The 17,859-nt window shown below is 54.5% G+C and overlaps 1 protein-coding gene and 1 long non-coding RNA gene across 16 annotated transcripts in view; one reads left to right on the plus strand and one right to left on the minus strand.

Moving 5' to 3' along the window:
• DCTN1 (dynactin subunit 1) overlaps positions 1 to 17,859 on the minus strand; it is a 77,719-nt gene that overhangs the window by 40,231 nt on the left and 19,629 nt on the right. For 8 of the 15 annotated variants that reach the window (XM_075752930.1, XM_075752931.1, XM_075752932.1 and 5 more), the window contains 4 exons: positions 14,870 to 15,118; positions 9,963 to 10,041; positions 6,168 to 6,199; positions 1,020 to 1,040 (listed from right to left, as the gene is read on the minus strand). In XM_075752930.1, coding sequence (XP_075609045.1) covers positions 1,020 to 1,040; positions 6,168 to 6,199; positions 9,963 to 10,041; positions 14,870 to 15,097 — 360 coding nt within the window. In that variant the 5' untranslated portion in view covers positions 15,098 to 15,118. The remainder of the gene's footprint in view (positions 1 to 1,019; positions 1,041 to 6,167; positions 6,200 to 9,962; positions 10,042 to 14,869; positions 15,119 to 17,859) is intronic. The other 7 variants (XM_075752938.1, XM_075752935.1, XM_075752939.1 and 4 more) reach the window with 1 other exon arrangement.
• LOC142601841 (uncharacterized) lies at positions 10,051 to 10,824 on the plus strand. Its single transcript, XR_012835451.1, has 3 exons — positions 10,051 to 10,378; positions 10,466 to 10,598; positions 10,693 to 10,824. It is a non-coding gene; the product is annotated as an uncharacterized LOC142601841 (long non-coding RNA).

Here is a 17,859-nt window from a genome sequence, read left to right on the forward strand (position 1 = left end):
AAGCCCTTTGTAGTTTTGGTCATTTTGGTAATAAAGGAGGGGTTTGGCTTTGGTACGTGTTACGAACAAGCTGGTGGCAGGGTGTTCTTACCTCGGGGGAAGCACGGGAAGCCGTAGCCCAAGGAGAGGACCAGTACCACAGGTAAACAAAACAGTGACGTCCCTCCAAGTCCCCTAAGTGCATTTCTCAGTGGCATCATCTCTTTTTCCCAGCTCGTGGGGTTTGTCCTTGCACTACAGCAGCTCCCTGTTTTACCACTGCTCAGCTGCAGATTGAAACTGCTCCTGAGAAAATTCTTGACGTATTGCTTAGAAAACCGCTGTATACCAGTCAATACGGCCCTCTGATAACACACCTGGTTACCGGAACAACTCGAGATTTAAACGTTTCCTCGCCAGACAGTAAGTGCGAGGGAGCACAGCTGACGCGTCCCACGGCACGTAAAGCGCTCTGCGTGGAGCCGGCACTTCCACCACCCACAGGTCGGGGAACACAGGCTGTATTAAAACGTTAGCTAAGGGAAAGAGAAGGCAGGAGGTGGCGAAAGCTGGGCTGCGGTGTGCTGGTGGCAACATCTGTGCTGGCAACATCTCTGGCATCCGTGACCGGTCAGTTGGTGTAAAAACTCCACGCAGATGTGTCCGGAGCGACGCTGGGCACAGCCACAGGTAACACCAAGCACCGACTGGAAAACCCGACTGCGATTAACTGGAACAGCAGAAAATCTGCCAGGTGAGCACAAAGCGAAAGGCTGGGCTGCCGCCGGCGAGCACGGCGACGCGAACCCCTTCCGCCAGGCTGTGGGCTGGCTCAGAAGCAAATCGCTTCTGCCGCATTTACCTCCCGTCCTCCGAGCAAGCTGGGGGCAGGCGAGGGGGAGCACATGCAATGAGCAAACATGCAACGGAACGATGGAGGCACAGCAGCCACGGGTGACAATGAACTGAGATGCACCGGAGCGCCTTTCATGCGGCCGGGAGACTCGGCAACACACAGAATAATTGTCAAAAATCACCACCTTTTTAGGCTTCACTCCACGCTGCATGAAGAGGGAAGGAAAGGGTACAAAGTTAGAGCTCATGTCACATCGGCAGCAGTGATAAGAAGCGATCTGCATTCTGTTCAAACATCACCAGTTTCAGAGCTATTCACGGGAGAGAACATTGCCCAAAGAAGTCACTGGGCTGCACAAACCAGTACCATCAGAAAGGAATGTACACTCAGGTAAACTTAAACAAGCATAAGAAGGCTTGACAGAGAAAGCAGACAGCAGGGCTCCTTCTCAACCCTCTGATTTAGGAGCTTTACACCAGTGTCATCGATCCACCTCCCGCTGCTCCAGCACAAAAATCTTCTGAGGTGCCAGCACATACTGGAAGGAAAATGGATGTGTGCGATAGCGGCCGTTGGCTCTTGCAAACAGGAGTTAACCAACACGCTTCACTGACTGAAACCTGGAAGCCCTGGGGAGGAGGGATCCCGGCCCACAAATATCGCTCGCTTCCCACTCTGACTGCCGTGGATCAGACACTGCCAAGGGGAGATCATCTGTATCCAACTATTTTTTATTCCCCCATGTTTTTTGTAGGTGCACTTCCACCACGCCTCAGGTCGCAAAGACTGCTCACAATTTACAGTAACACACTGTTTTGTTTTTAAAGTGCAATTCCTGATTGCACCAAGGCCAAGCCCTGCATCGGCTGCTGCCCTAACCTCGTGGTTTAACCCGGCCGGCAGCTAAAACCACCACCCAGCCGTTCGCCCGCCCCGCGGAGGGATGGGGGACAGAATCAAAAGGAAAAAAAAAAAGGCAAAACTCATGGGTTGAGCTACAGACAGTTTAACAGGACAGAAAAGGAAGAGGATAATAACGATGATGATGATAAAAGAACATAGAAAACCAGCGATGCACAGCTTGGAGACCTGCCGGTAGCATCCAGGAAGGGACGGGCTCGCCAGTGCTGTGGGCAGCAATTTGCGCTGTGCGGCAGCACCAGGAGAGCCGAGCCCAGGCCAGAGCCGGCGGCACCCCCACGCCGCCTTCTTGCAAAGCCTTCATCGCTTTTGTAATGCCCGGGACTCCCCGGCCGCACAGCCCAGCCTCATCCGCTCTGCAGCCAGCCCACCTCCCCAAGCCCGCTCTGACTTCCCCTGCTTTGCTCGGACGCCTCTCGGAAGCTGCAAAGGCAGAGCCGGCAAGCTCCGCCACGAAAAGCCCCGACTCGATACCCTGCCCCGTGAGCAGAGGTGGGAACGGGACCGAGCGATCCATCAGCCAGCGGCGGCTGGGGAAGGGCCAGCGAGAGGAGAGGCGCTCCCGTTCCCGTGGGATTTGTACCCAGAAGACGGCAGCCCGCCCACGAGCCGCGGCAGCCTCCCGAAAGCCATGCTGCTGTGCTGCACGCAGCGGTGCCCGCAGCCTGCCCCAGGCTGCCGCTGCAGAGCTGGCCTTCGGGAGTCCTGGGCGCACAGGAAATCACGAGGTCTGCGCTGGTTTTCTAGTTTTGGAGAATGTGAGGTGACACCACAGAAAATACACCTTTTGCAGCGGTGTTAAGTAGGCGTTCAGGATGGAAAACACCCAAAATACTGCCGGCAAAGGTCTCACAGAAAACATCAGCTCCTCCTTAGACTGTGACAATGGTCACTGTGTAGCCAAGATAAGGCAAAGAAGGAGCGAGAGGACCACGACCAACTGCAGCGCTCTCCTGCTCGGCCAGTTTCGGGGAACAGGAGGGACAGGCTGCCGCCACACTGCCGGGAAGTTCTCTGCTCCCGATTGCTTGGGCGCTGCTAACGCCACAGCTGGCACACAGAGGGGTTCACCCACCACGAGACAGGATTCCCCCCCAGAGTTCCTGTGTGGCCCACACGCTGGAGGGAAGGGATGCCATCCAGAGGGACCTGGACAGGCTGAGAGGTGGGACCATGCAAACTTCATGCAGTTCAACAAGGCCAAGGGCAAGGTCCTGCACGTGGGTGAGGGCAATCCCAAGCACAACTACAGCTGGGCAGAGAAGGGATGGAGAGCAGCCCTGAGGAGAAGGACTTGGGGGTGTTGGGGGATGAGAAGCTCACCATGACCCATCAATGTGCGCTGGCAGCCCAGAAAGTCACCCGTGTCCTGGGCTGCGTGTCCAGCAGCGTGAGCAGCAGGTCGAGGGAGGGGATTCTGCCCCTCTGCTCCGCTCTGGGGAGACCCCCCTGCAGTGCTGCATCCAGCTCGGGGGTCCCCAGGACAAGAAGGACATGGAGCTGTTGGAGCGAGTCCAGAGGAGGTCATGGAGATGATCCGAGGGCTGGAGCACCTCTGCCATGGAGACCTCAGGCTGAGAGAGTTGGGCTGGTTCAGCCTGGAGAAGAGAAGGCTCCGGGGAGACCTTGGAGCCCCTTCCAGTCCCTACAGGGGCTCCAGGAAAGCTGGAGAGGGACTGGTGACAAGGGCAGGGAGTGACAGGCCAAGGGGAATGGCCTGAAGCTGCAGGAGGGGAGATGGAGATGGGATGGGAGGCAGCAATCCTTCCCTGTGAGGGTGCTGAGGCCCTGGCCCAGGGTGCCCAGAGAAGCTGTGGCTGCCCCTGGCTCCCTGGCAGTGTTCAAGGCCAGGTTGGATGGGGCTTTGGGCAAGCTGGGCTAGTGGAGGGTGTCCCTGCCCATGGCAGGGGGGTGGCACTGGGTGGGCTGTGGGGTCCCTGCCCACCCAAACCCATCTGGGGTTCCATGATTCAGCCAATGACCTCAGCTCCCTGTCGGAGGTCTGGACAACAAGTGATGCTGCAGAAGGCTTGCCCCAGAGCCCAGGCTTTGCACGAGGTAAAACTGCACCTCAGGTGTTCGTTCGCCTCCCACCACCGCAGCTCTCTGGCAGGAGCCAGCTCTCTGTCTCTCGGAGGCACCGGCAGCACCTCTGCCGCGGTCACTTTTCTTCCCTTCTGCAGCGTGCTGCCGCGCTGCCCCCAAGCCAGGCTCTCCAGCGTGGGACCCGATCGACCAGGGCCCTTCCCGGCGTCACCACGTGAAGGACTGAAGGACCGAGGTCCTGCCGACATTACCCCACCCGCTCTGCGGACCCTGCGTTGGATGGGCAGCCCACTCAAAGACACCTGTTTGGGCTGAAACACGGGGCGAGCGGCTCAAAGCACTTTTCTGGCACTCAACGTTTCACACCATGTTTCTGGGAGCAGCTGGAGATCGGAGAAGGGAAACAGCAAAGCCCAAATTCGCCTGTTTCTCACACGCGCTGCAGAAGACAAATCTGTGCACGCCCATCACCGTGGCATCGCTGAAGCTGCCTTGGGCAGCCTGCCACAGCACAGACAGTACCTGAAAGGGGGCAGGATCTTAATTTTGAATTCTAGCGCTTTCTGTAACAACAAACCAGACCGAACACCCCACAGCACAGCAGCGTGTCAAGCAGCAACATCTCCAGCCTGGAACAGCACAGAGCTCCGTCTACCAAAATGGTTTTGCTTCCAACAGCAGCCAGCACCAAATTCTCAACCTCTTACGCAGGAAAAAAAAAACAACCTGTGATGCTTACAGACAGAAGGTACCACTGGATATTTAATCTGGGGGTTCTTAAACCTTCTGGGTGCAAACCCCTTTGGTTCATCTCCTTTCCTGCAACCTTCTCAGAATCCAAGCAGCATGAAGAACTTAAAGAACAATTACTATTTCAGCATCCTGATTTCATAATGATTATTTATGAAGTGAAACAAAAAAAAAAATCTTATCTTTGCCTTTTAGTGCAAATGCTCCGAAACAATTTTAATTTTTTCCTTCCAACGCTTCCCAGCTCCCTTTGGCAGGCTTTATTTTGAGGAAGGGTAGTCTGACCTGACTCCTTGACAAGGCGCCCTGTCTAGTTTCACCTAGCAGCTCATGTATTAATTCCAGCGTATAATTAAACCAGCAGACTGACTGTTGCGCATCACAGGCGGAGAGCACGAGGGGAAAGAGCCCCTGCAATGGGAAAGGGTGATCAAACCTGGCACACCCCACTCAGCAGAAAAAGGCAATTCCTGCAGAATCCTCCAAGTCCCTTTAATACCGAGCCCAATTAACCCCCAGAGCCCCTCCGAGCGCTGGTCACCAGCCGGTCCCAGCCCTGGCCGCATCCTGACGTCGCACAGGCTGACCAGGACCCAGCACAGGGCTCTGCATCGAGGTGGGGAAAAGTCTTCCCACTCCCGGTAATTATCTGACGCTTGAGTGCAGTGCCTGGGCTGGCAAGCTGCCGGAACGCAGAACCACGGGTGTCGCGGTGTGGAGAAGCCCCTTATCTCCAGATAAGCCGTTTTCTTTTCCACAGCTGCAGGATGGACTGGTCCAGCCCTGAGAAACATCCAGCGTCTATCCCGAAGCACACACAACCCCAACTCACCGCGTCGCCTGGCACCACCACAATTCCTCACTATCTATGTACACGTGTGGCCATTTTTATGGTTTAACCTTAAGCACTTCTTAAATTGGGCTTGTCCGGGGGTCAAAAGTGTTTGAGGACAGGTACCTGCTCCAACTTCCTGCTACCTCTAGAGCAATACCCATCGCCTCTGGATACAACACATCCCCATTTATGCCTCAGGAGCCACTGAGATCCCGGGATAAAGGCACGCAGCTGTGCACACCATTTCTCTGTAAGCCATAGGTACAAGGCAGAGAAAGGTAATTTCAGACATCCCGAGGAGTCCGCTCTTCCTGCGGGATATAAGGGTCGCTGTGCGAAGGAACACAGCCAAGAGGCGTGCTGGGCGTGAGTGTCGCAATATTGATTGAACTTAGATAAAATGTGTCATGCGGAAAACCATGCTGGGGTTTTATTCCGCAGTAACCTACTGACTTCTGGTCACTAGTTGAAAATTACTTTTTATACGGCCTTGTTTCCCATGGGCTTCAGAGGAAACGTGCTTTACCACGGGCATTTTTATTATAGAGCACCAAAGTGAAAAGGGCTAACAGAGACGGGCTGGCAAAACTCTGTCCTTTCGCTATGTTTTGTGTGCGTGTGTCTCCGTGTGCGCTTCCTGCAGGCTGAAAAATGGAGATTTTAGAGAGGCGATAGAAGTTAAGGAAAAGTCAGGAAGAGCGGCGTGTGCAAGTCTGCCTCTTCCACTAGTCACCTGCTGCAAAGGGAATTTGTTTCAGCAGAAACGGGCTCAGCACTCACCAGTTTGCTGGCTTTGGCGGCGTCCACGGAATCTGCAAAGGAAAGAGAAAGAGAGAGCCGTGAGCTGTGGCCCAAAGGATGCCACTGGCCCGGCCCGCGCACTAAGCATCCCTGCGGTCCAGCAGCGCCGAGGCACAGCACAAGGACCGTTTACACGTGTTCCGAGGGAAGCGGGCGTGAAACAGGGACCGGGATAAACCAGGAAAAGTGGTACAAGGGGGTACAGGTTTGGAGGAACAGGGACCCCGTTATTAGACCTGCCAGCACTGTTTGAGAAAGCCAAATGTTCAGGCACACGCTCAGAACGAGGTCAGGCTACGCTGCCTTTCTTGAGTTAAATTACCGCAATTCAGAGAAGGCTGAGTCACCCTCAGAGCACTCTGTTGGAAACGCAGGGCAGTCTAGCGGTCCATACGACCACATCTCATCAGCTGAGTCCCAGGTGAGAACCCAACATCAGTATCAACAGAAATACAGGTCCAGAGACCATTTATTTACTTCACACAGCAAAATAAAAGGTTGCTGCCCCAGTCCGTACGTGGTGAGGGATCTGACCACGCACAAGGCAGCTGCAGCCCTGCTCCCTCCGCTCTGCGCCTCAGCCCAGGGAACTGCGGGTGTCCCTTCCTGAGCGGGGGGACGCCCCCAGCCCCGGCCGGTCCCGGGCTCAGCCGATGCCACTTCTCGGAAAACAAACCTCCTGTGGCCGGCGTCACAGCCCCGGTCCCTAAACTCGTGGGGTGCCAGCTCTTATGGGGCACTCCTATTTCACCATGCTAACGCACCCCGTTACAGAGCCTGGCCGTTGCTCCGGCAGGATGTCAGACGCCAGCACGGGGTTAAACCCCAGCACTCTCACACACACACACACACCCCCTCCCCGAATTCAGGATTCCTCCCTTGTTCCCCGGGTTATTGATGCGCACAGTCAAACAGCGCAGCCAGTGCCACGTACACGAGTGTGCAGGAACCAGATGGCTTTATTTATTTATGGCCAAACCAACCAGGTTTGGCTAAATTACACCCTCTGCTCCATTTCTGGATGTCTGGGGGCTCCAGGAGCAGCTCAGAGCCGTGGGGGCTGTTTGTCCCCTTCCTCTCCCAGCTGCAATTCCACCAGGGTTTAATATTTCCAACTGTGGCACTGATCACCTCACCAGTACCCACTGCAGAAGCGTCTCATAAATAAAAGACAGGAGCCGCCTCCGCTGCGTACCTAACACCTCTGCTGGGCTGGGTCTACGGGCAGAGCAAACTCTGCATCGCCCACCGCAGTCAGACTGCAGCAGCTCGCGCTGCCGTTTCCATGGAAACTGCCTCGGAAGCAGCCACATCCCAGCGCCTGCATCCAAGGAGCATCCCGGCCAACACCAAATGCATCCAAGGAGCATCCCTCAAGACATGCCTGGGGACCCAAGGGGGTTTGACGGCTCCAGCCCCTTCGCTCACCAGTTCAACCACCAAGGACCGACCCCAGCTCAGGTGTGCGTCCCACCCCACAGGGAACGCCCCCTCCCACGGTACAGGCGTTGCTTCCTGGCACTCGAGGGCAGCCGCGCTGCTGCCTGCAGACAGCAGTGGGAAACGCTGCTGACACCCATCCTGCACCCCCAAACCTGAGCTAAACGCATCCGTTTCCCCTCCCGCGTGGCATTCTCGGGCTCCTGCCCCAAAACGGGCTCTGAGCAAAGGCGGAGGGAGCAACTCTGCTGCTGTGCACCCGGAAGGGTAACCTGCACTGCTTGGGTTCTGTTCATTTCTGTGATGGAAGAACCAGCAGCTGGGGAAAAGGGGCCAGAGCATCACCACAGAAGTCCAGTGAACGCTGCTGGGCAGCGACAACAAACCTCGGTGCGTACCGAGAAAGGAGAGACGGTGCTGAGCACGCCTCAGCAGCACGCTGCGGGAATGCAGCCGTACACCCCCGGGTGCCGCAGCCGCTGCTGGCCGCCCCAGACAAAGTTCTAGAAGAACCAGACAACTCTGCAGCAGACAGCGGAGACGAGAGCTTTGGCAAGACTTCCAGATAACGAGAGGGGAGATGGCACAGGGTTTAAAGATTCATCGTATGGACACACACAGATGTAGTGAAATTAAAAGGCAACAGCGTTTGCTGAAGAGCCGTGCTAAACCCCGGGAGTTTGGGTTGTTTTGCTTTTCCCAAGTAACCAAGTTTTTTACCCTGTCTCCATGTAGTTATCGTATTTCTGGTCTCTACATTCCTGTCTGCCAGCTCAAGGAGCATCAGCTGCTACTGAATTCTCAGGGCTTTAAGCAAGGGTGTAAAGAGCACTTCTCTCCCTAGCTCCTCGTAACTGAGGGATGAGGAAAACGACAGCAGACTCCCAGTGCTGGAAGGCTTGTGGCTTTTGCACAGGTTCAACACTCAAAGGGGCGACGTCCACCAACACGCACTCAGGAAGCTCAGACCTACAGCAGCATCAGGGGGAAAAACACCTGCACGGCTCCACACGAGCTCCTTACCCCAAACGAGTACAGAACTGTAACAAGGAAACCTGAATTTTCAGCTGGGAAGTCCAAATGGAGAAAGAGCTAAAAGATCAAACAAATGTTAAGGAATATTTTCACTATTAACATCAAGTACGTCCAAAGAACAGGCAGAGGCTGCTCAGGAAAGGCTGGGCTTTCCAGCACTCCGGAAAAGAAACACTCGGACTAGTACACTAAGCAGAAAGTTTCCATTTCTTTGCATGAACCCCCCCAGCCCTAAATTAACACTGGCTTGCTTTAAACGTTTCTCTGTTCAGCTGCAGATGCTAATTGCAGGATCCAAGATGAATTCACGTGGCTGGGCTGTACCACAGCCAAGCTCTCCGCAGCGGCAGTGAGCTGCCGGAGCCCGGAGCTCCCTGCGGAAGGTGAAGGCAGAATGCCAAGAGGCCTGAATACCGAGTCACATTTCCATTCCGCTCATGGGAGGGACAAAATTAACGCCTCATGGGAACACCCCACTTCTCGGACTAATCACCACCCTCCCCTTCTGAGGCCTTTGGGCACGTTCTGTGCAGCTGCAGGGTAGATTTCATTCTGCCAGGTAAAGGGGAATTTTAGTTTCTACTGGCCGGGAGAGGGGAAAAACCACCACAAAGCACCCAAGCCCATTCTGCAGCGTTAGGCATGGTTCAAACAAAGGCTTCACGCACAAGGAATCCCCAGCTTGGCACGCACTGCCCACAGACCGTCCAGGACAGGAAGCTATCAGAGCTTTTTCTGCTAGCTCCTGGGATCCCCAAGTGCACCACTAAACACAACCAGACCTCGAAGGGAGGCGAGCCTGTCAAAGCACCAAGCAACGCGAGCTGTTAGAGCCACCTGAGGATGGGAAAGTGGAAGGAACGCTCAACACAAGTGGAAAGCGGTCACTGCCAACAAGGTGGGAACAGCCTGGAGTGGCCAGTCACCTGTAAGCTGCACAGCCTCACAGCCCATCAAGTCTTCTTTCCACATGCCCACCCCACCAGGAAGGACTTCCCACCCCGCCAGGAAGGACTTCCCATCCGCTTCCCACCAGACAGACTTTCATGGTAAGGAGGGAGCTGCCTTTGCATGCGGTGCTTCCCTCTGCCAGCCCCGAAGACCAGGTAGGACCGTGCAGCGAGGACAGGGGGAGCTGGGGGGTGAGCGTGCACCCCAAGCAGGACAGGCCCTGGCCCCTCGGCAGCTGGCGCCCACCTCCCCAGCATGGGGACCCCCAAAGCCCGGTCGGCAGCGGAACCTCATCTGGTCCAGACCGAGGGAGAGACGAGGTTTCGGGGCAGAGCACCCCAGCCGTACCTCTCTTGGGGACTTTCAAGGCAGCAGATTCGGGTGTTTCTGGGGATGTTGTATCAGCGCCATCTTCAAAGACTTGGATCTGGAAAAAGTATAACAACTATTATTACAAAAAGACCAAAACCACCCAGAGTGTGCTCAGAAAACAGGTCCCTTTTGACAGCAGGCTGAAACAGAGCAGAGTGGATTTTTTTGGCACAGATTTTTAATTTAGTCATTCAAGCTTAGCTATCCGACCATCCTACTTCCACAGGCTTCCTGAAAACAGCTACGTATTCTTTATTCACACAGGGAATAGAGAACATTCACAGAGGGGGTAAAGATGAGCAAAACCGAGGACTGGAGAGCCCACAACACCTCTAACGCTTTCCTGACCGCTCTCCGCAGCAAGCAGCTCGTGACCGAACGGTGACTGTAAGGTACTGACACTTGACAGAAAGCTCTCGTTTGGTTGGGTTTTGTGTTGTCTTAGCAAAAGTTGATTTAAAACTCTTTTTTCTCTCCAGAAGGAAAGCTGCTTTTCTCTGAAGCAGAGCAGCGGCAGTGACTCAATGTGACGCAGCCACGGGGGTTCTTTTAATCTGAAAGCTGCCCGGCTCCCCGGGGTACCCCAGGACGCAGAGGCAGGAACACTTCCAGGTTTGAGCCATGTCAAGCTATCTCACAGTTGAAGGTTTAGTGTTTTTTTCCTTTGGTAATTATTTTTGGACACATTTTTGTTTGATAAATACAGAAAACAAGGCTGGAAAGGATTAGATCACTTCTTTAGAACCATCCCTTCACCTTAGAAGATCAACACTACCCGGACTGTTCCTGACAGGTATTTGCCCTCTCCGTTCCATGACAACCTTCAGTCTGGGAGTTGGGTTTAAAAATAAAAATAATCTGTAAACCTGCCAGTAACAGCTTCTATTTGGGGAAGATGCCCAAGTTCCAGGAATGTGTTCCTACATTAAGAGGAGCAAGGAGACTGAGCAAAATTATGCCATGGAAATCCTGACAACTGCACCAATGGAAAGGGAGGACAAGGCAAGTGCCCCTGCTCCTGCTGGGAGCGCGTATCTGACACAGCCGATCCTCGGAGAGACTTGGCAACGCACAGATTTCCACAGCAGCACGACAAAACCAGACCCAAGGACTCCGGAAACGGGATCCCTGGGAATCTGCTGCACCAGGTGATGCACAGGAGTTAATCCAAACCAAGGGTGGGATTTTGAGGGGTCTTGGCGTTCCCCGGCAGGTACGACACGGGTGGCAACACCAGTCTGGCTGGGATATGGCGAACACCACAGCGGCGGCAGGAACCCGAACAGGGCTTGCTTTGGGCTCAGACGGGAGAAGTGCAACAACACACAAGATGTGCTGCAGCAGCAGATTTAAGCTGATGAGCTCCTCTGCCAAGCAGGAGCAGAAAAGCAGCTCCACTTGATGTCAAAATCAAGGATAGTGTTTCCACACACCATGATACTCATGTTCAAAATTACTACCCCAAATAGAAGTCCCAGGCAGGGAAAACATCAAGGTTGCCAAAAGATAAAGAGCAAACACTCGGTCGGAAATGCCTGCCCGTGTTGACACATCTGCTCCAAACTGTGCTCCAGCCCTCTGCTAAGTGGAAGCCAGGCGGGGAGGGGGTGGTCAGCGGCAGAGACAGCAGCCCCTCCGCAGCATCCACCCTCTGCACGGCGAGCCGAAACACCCCCGGCTCCGTCCTGCGGCAGCGAGTGCCGAGCTCTGTTGCGCCGCAGGCACCTTCCCTGCCCTCCGGTGGGCCAGGACATGGAGGAGGCTGCTCCCAGGGGACAGTGACACGGCTACGGGGCGGCCAGGAGACGTTAAGGTCCCTGGAGCTACCGCACTCAGAGTCTCCATCACCACGCTCTCTACTGGCTCCCCGGTAGAGACACCCACCCTGCTCCCCCACGGGATGCGGCCTCAAGTACAGGCGTAACAGTGAGAAAGGGTTTGGTGGTTATCTCGGGGATTTTGGCTCCCTACCTCCCTCTGAGCGAGGCGTTGTGGGGACGCACGCCAGCAATAACCCGAGTGCTCTGGAGCGCATGTATTGCTTCCCCAGGAGATGAGCGCTTCGTTATAGGTAAAGCACAGCATCAAATCCCTCTGCGGGATCTCCTTGGTGATTGCATGAAACAGAAAAAGAATTTACCTAAAATCATTGAAATTTTCTCACTGGTACATTTTTAAAGCTGAAACTCCATAATAAATTAAAAGGCTAAGAATACTGCTAGGCTTTACTGGTGCTGGTATTACTGGTGCTCATTCCTTATGACATCTTTTTAAGTGGAGGGGAGAAGAGAACGTTACTTAATCTTGGAAATTCTTAAAAACATCTCATTTAACAAGATGTGCTTGTATTGATGCTGGTGAGAAAAAACAACCAAACCAACAAAACAAACCATTCCTCATTTACAAATCTTTTCCCCCGAGAAAGATGATTTACTATTGACATTCAGTGGTCTGACACCGTGTGTAACCACAGGAAAGCCACCCGTGATGCTGGGGAGACCTGGAAATGAGATATGGGAGGCGGCAGCAGACAGATTTACAGCGGAGAGCACAGAGCCGAAAGGGAATCCTGCCATTGCCCATTTATATCTTAAACCCTGTCCTGGAAAAATCAACGCCCAAACCGTGAAGGCCACTCCAGTGACTGGCCGCCCACACCCCGGGCAGCTTCTCCATCGCCTCACCGGTCTTCTGGCTTGGTGCGGCTGGCCGAGCCCCGAGCAGGAAACCCCCAGGAGGCTGCGCTCTGCCGTAGGAGCTTGAGAAAGCAGCCAGGGAGCACAGAGCCGCGGCCCTGTGCCTATTCAGCAGCTGCCGCGTGAGGCAGGCATGGGAATTGCCGAGATTTGCGGTCCATGCTGGACGTGCTCCTCAAAGATCGTGCTCCCTGTGCTCACCACGTTCGCCTTTCCACGCACGTCATAATTTCAGAGGGACGGTCGCTGCTACCGGCACTGGTGCATCTTCTCCACACACGCACGGAGATTTGGGAAAGAGCAACCAGGGATCCGCTCTTCTGCAGGGGAGAACGGGCAGAGACAAACTACTCGCCATCACGGTGGAAAAGCTGCTTGTTTTTATGCACCCTGTGTGCTCCTCAGCTGGGGACACGTGGACAGAGATCCCAACCGTTTCAAAACCAAAGCGAGAAAAGGGAAGCACGGTGAGAAGCGGCTGTCGGACCCTGGGGAGAGCCTCAGCCCTCCGACACACAGCTCCCTCAGGCTGGCTTCTGCAACCCAGCAGTCTCCGAGTCCCAGGAGAAGACACTACAGAGCACCCTTCGGTCTGACCCACAACACCCCCGTGCAAAGCCCTACACCAGAACCTTTGCACCATCGCCTGCCGTCAGACAAGACGGAAACTCCTCTGAAGGCCCCGTGCGCACACAGCCACGCTGACCTGCCCTCGCCAGCACCGTGGCACACGTGTGCCATTGCACGCAGCCAGACGCCCGGCGGGTGCAGAGGACCACGCTCTACCTGGAGCACAGCACCGCCCGCGTATCCCCGGTCTGCCGGCGCCGCACGAGTGCGTGATGGGCAGCGACCTGCCACCCCGCGTGCCGAGCTCCTCTCCAGCCACCCAGTCCGGCAGCCGCGCATCCTGCTCCTGCAGACCAAAACTTTTACTTGGACACTACTTATTTACTTTTCCAGCTGGCAGGCCAGGCTGAGCCAGCAGCGTGCCCTCGTGGCCAAGAAGGCCAATGGTACCTGGGGTGCATGGAGAAGAACGTGGCCAGCAGGTCCGGGGAGGTTCTCCTCCCCCTCTGCTCTGCCCTGCTGAGGCCACAGCTGGAGTGCTGTGTCCAGTGCTGGGCTCCCCAGGTCAAGACCAACAGGCAACTACTGGGGAGAGTCCAGGCGAGGGCTGCGAGGATGAGGAGGGGCCTGGAGCATCTCTGGTGTGAGGAAAGGCTGAGAGAGCTGGGGCTGTTCAGTCTGGAGAAGAGAAGGCTGAGAGGGGATCTGATCCACACTTATCACTATCTAAAGGGTGGGTGTCTAGAGGAAGGGGCCAGACCCTTCTCAGTGGTGCCCAGCGACAGGACAAGGGGCAACGGGCACAAACTGGAACACGGGAAGTTCCACCTGAGCATGAGGAAAAACTTCTTCCCTCTGCGGCTGACCGAGCCCTGGCACAGGCTGCCCAGAGAGGTTGTGGAGTCTCCTTCTCTGGAGAGATTCCAAACCCGCCTGGACGCCATCCTGTGCCACCTGCTCTGGTGATCTCCAGAGGTCCCTGCCAACCCCACCAGTCTGGGATTCTGTGATTCTGTGGTCCGTTTTGTGCTAAGGAAGGAGGAGGGGAGGTGAACATCTCTCACCATGACACTGTGCTTGGAGCACATTGTCCTGCGGGACTCAAGAGCAGGACACCGTGCTGCGCTTGTGCTGTTTGAAGATTACACAGGGGAAATTAAAATGGAAGAGACTTGTTTGTACATAAACGAGCTCCTAGTCCCTACCTATGGCACATGAATAGCAAACACTCAAGAACTAAGGCCAAGTCACACATTTAATGTACTTCAAGGTAAACATTATTTAACTAAAAATTCTCTGATGTTGCTTCCATATTGGTCCCAAACTTCATCTGCTACGGATGATGCAGCCATTAACTCTCTGAGGCAGCAGACAGCAGGCACGCTATATTCTTCATTTTAGAGGCCAAATAAAACCATCCCATCTACACATGGTGCTTAGGGACACGGTTTAGTGGTGGGACTGGCGGTGCTGGGTTAAGGGTTGGACTCGATGATCTTAAAGGTCCAACCTAAACGATTCTGTGATTCTGCGATTCTACAACCTGTGAGCCACACGCACCTGAGACAAGCCTGGCAAGCAGAGGCCACAGCAGGGCACATGCAGAGGGAAGCATACCTGCGACTGCCGCACAAAGATGCCGTGGTTTTCTTCACAGGTGAAGTATTTCCTGCCCTGCACGGTCCCATCGTTCTTGCCCTTTGCTTCATCCAGGATGACGCCGACCCACTTTCCCGTGGCAAACAGGGTGGCACCGACATAAGCCACAGTACCACGGTGCCCTTTCCCGATGACTTCGACTCTGGAGCCCACCTTCAGGGGCTTGCTGCTCCCTTCCACGCTCATCCTGGTGCCGGTGCCAGATGCCTGAGGACAGAGGAGGCACAGCAAGTTAGACACAGCTGGTGTGGACAGACGGACCCATGGCTGGGACAGCAGGGTCTCGTTCCCCACCAGCACCCCTCAGCCCATCCCTGCCCCCCCTCTGCCACCCTTGCTTTTCAGGAGCCGGCAAAAGGTGATCCCTTCTGTTGGAGCTGCCAAACAGGAATCACAAACAGCAGCAAAACCGCCATTAACCACTACTCTTCAGTGTTTAATAGACACACTGGGCTCACAAACCCAAGTTATAAGTTTTTTATAAGCTTTGGGAAAAAAAGCAACCCACAACTGTGAAGCGGCAGACGTTAGCACAGTCGTCTTTGCCTTAACCTGTACCTGCTCCGTTCTTTATTCAGGGTATCAGAACTGCCTGCGGCTCCTGCATTACCAGCCTCTCGCCTTACATGTGCGGGAGCAGCAGACCCATTTCTGCTATCGTTTACTGTCCTACCCCATCACTGCCAGGGATTCAGAGGGGCCGGTGGCCCACACCAGTCCCCAGCGTACCTGTGGGACCCCTCCGTGCCGGGGTACCCGGTGTAACGGAGCTTCCTAGGAGGATGCTGATGAGCAGAAAACATTGCTGGTGAATTCGTTAGGCTTTCAAGGCATCATCGTGAACATTAATCCACATTTAAATGTCAATGTGCATCACCCGATTTCAAGCTCGCTGGCCCCGACAGGTACCTCTCTGTTTAGGTAACACTAACCACACCGATCAATTCTTTCAGACTGTCAGCGCGGTGACGGGGGCAAGGAGCTCCATTAAGGCACTCGAGATGCTCACTCTTACTTAAGTTGTAGTAAGTTTGTGGGGATCTTCCCCCCACCCCAACGCCTCCTCCCCTGAAATAAGCCCGAGTAGAACAGCTGAAGTTTATGCTATATTGCCATGGAGCTAAATTAACTACCTATTTTTAATTGTTTAAAAAGCAATGCTGTACTAACAGTCCCTCCCCGAGCACCGATGCCTGTAAAAGGCTGCTGCTTTTAAATACAGTTAAGGGAGGGGGCCGTTGACTGTCTGGCTCGGTTCAAGTTCCACGGCTCACCGACACTGCGGCGTTGTCTCACAGCAGCCTCTAACACCAAGCACGTTTGGCATTTACATCATCCCAGTTGTCACTCGTTCTGTTTATTGTGTAGCAAATATTTTGTTTTGATTGCTGCCAGGCTTGGCTTCAGCAAAAGAATATCCTCTTTATTCAGATGAGAGGAGAAGGCAGCTTTCCCTCCCCCAAAGCACGGCACAGAAACGGGCCGAGAAAGGGCGCTCCCACGCCGACGGGTGGGAGCCAGCACCCAGTGGGGCTCCGCGGTGGCAGGGAGACCTCGGTCCCTGTGAAGAGCCGAGGGTGTTCTGGAAGACCCTCGCGCAGGAACCCGGACCCGCGCTGCTAGCGGGCACCAACGCACCCTCGTCTCCCTTCACGTACGGATGCACTGGCTCGGAACGTGGAACGTACCCATCACGCCCGGAGGTTTTGTGACTGAGAACTGTGACGCCAGCTTTCCACACGAAACCAAATTCCACTTTTCATCCCAATACAACTGGCAGAAATCGAATGCACAAATTAATATTTCAACCACCATTTTTCAGGGGGCGGGGGGGGGGGAGGGAGGAACCACACAAAAACAAGACCTCAAATCTCAGACTTATGCTACATACTCAAATAACAGTCTGCCAAAATACCAGATCCTTTCAGTTGTCAGAAGGACTAGCAACAGCATTCTGCAAAACACTTGCAGCTGCAAAATCAACATGCCCCACTTTTAGAAAAAATGAGAGTAGAACTCTGAGAAAATGAGAAGCCAAAGGGAAAAAGCAAGATTCTTGTTTGAACAGCAAGGTTCCTGCTCAGCGATTTTAAAACCAGTCACTGCCATTTTTATCCACCGTGGCTTGCATTTCCAGTTTACATTGCTGGTGGCCATGGGCAGCCACAGTCCAGGTAAGATCTACAGGTGTGTGAAACACCACGAGCTGCAGGGCACGGCTCCCCGGGCACGTGGGCTCGTACGCTCGTATCGACAGCTAACCGATGGCAGAACACCCGTACTGTGAGGGTTCACACACGACCTCAACGCGTGTCGGCTAAGGAAGGTTTTAAAGCATGGAACGCGCTTACAGTAGAAAGATTATAAACTGAAGATATCAGGTTTGTGCCACCATGGCCTGTCTCCGGCCAGTTTGATAAATAATGTCCTACTGACACACACTGATTTGACAAATAACGTCCTACTGATACACACCGGTTGGACAAATAACACACAGGTTCACAAAAGCAGGAGGGTTTGCTGCAAATTCATCAGGTGAAAGGGTCTCGCTGCCTTCCTGCAGAGAAGTTCAGCTCCAGTCCTGCGGACCCTCTCTTCAAATCATCGCGTTTAGGTTTTTGTTATTGATGATGACACGTTCCAGCTTGAGGCTCAGCACTGCTGACTTCATGATGACGAGATTTCCCAGGAGATGCTCGCGGACAGCCCGCGCAGCCGGGGCAGGAGCACGGACTGCGAGGCAGGACAAACTCCAATGCCTGTACGAGCCAGGAGGCAGGAACTGGCAGAGAAAAGCCCCGGGAGATGTTTCGGGAGGAGCGGAGCACGGGCCGCACAACTTGCAGGAACCAGCCTGGGCTGCATCGAGCGGGACAAGGCGAGAGTCTCGGAGCACAGCGAGAGCCCAAGCCAGGCTTTCACCAGACAACCTTACAAACGATTTAATT

The sequence above is a fragment of the Balearica regulorum genome, chromosome 4 (genome assembly GCF_011004875.1).
Source record: "Balearica regulorum gibbericeps isolate bBalReg1 chromosome 4, bBalReg1.pri, whole genome shotgun sequence".
NCBI lineage: Eukaryota > Metazoa > Chordata > Aves > Gruiformes > Gruidae > Balearica > Balearica regulorum.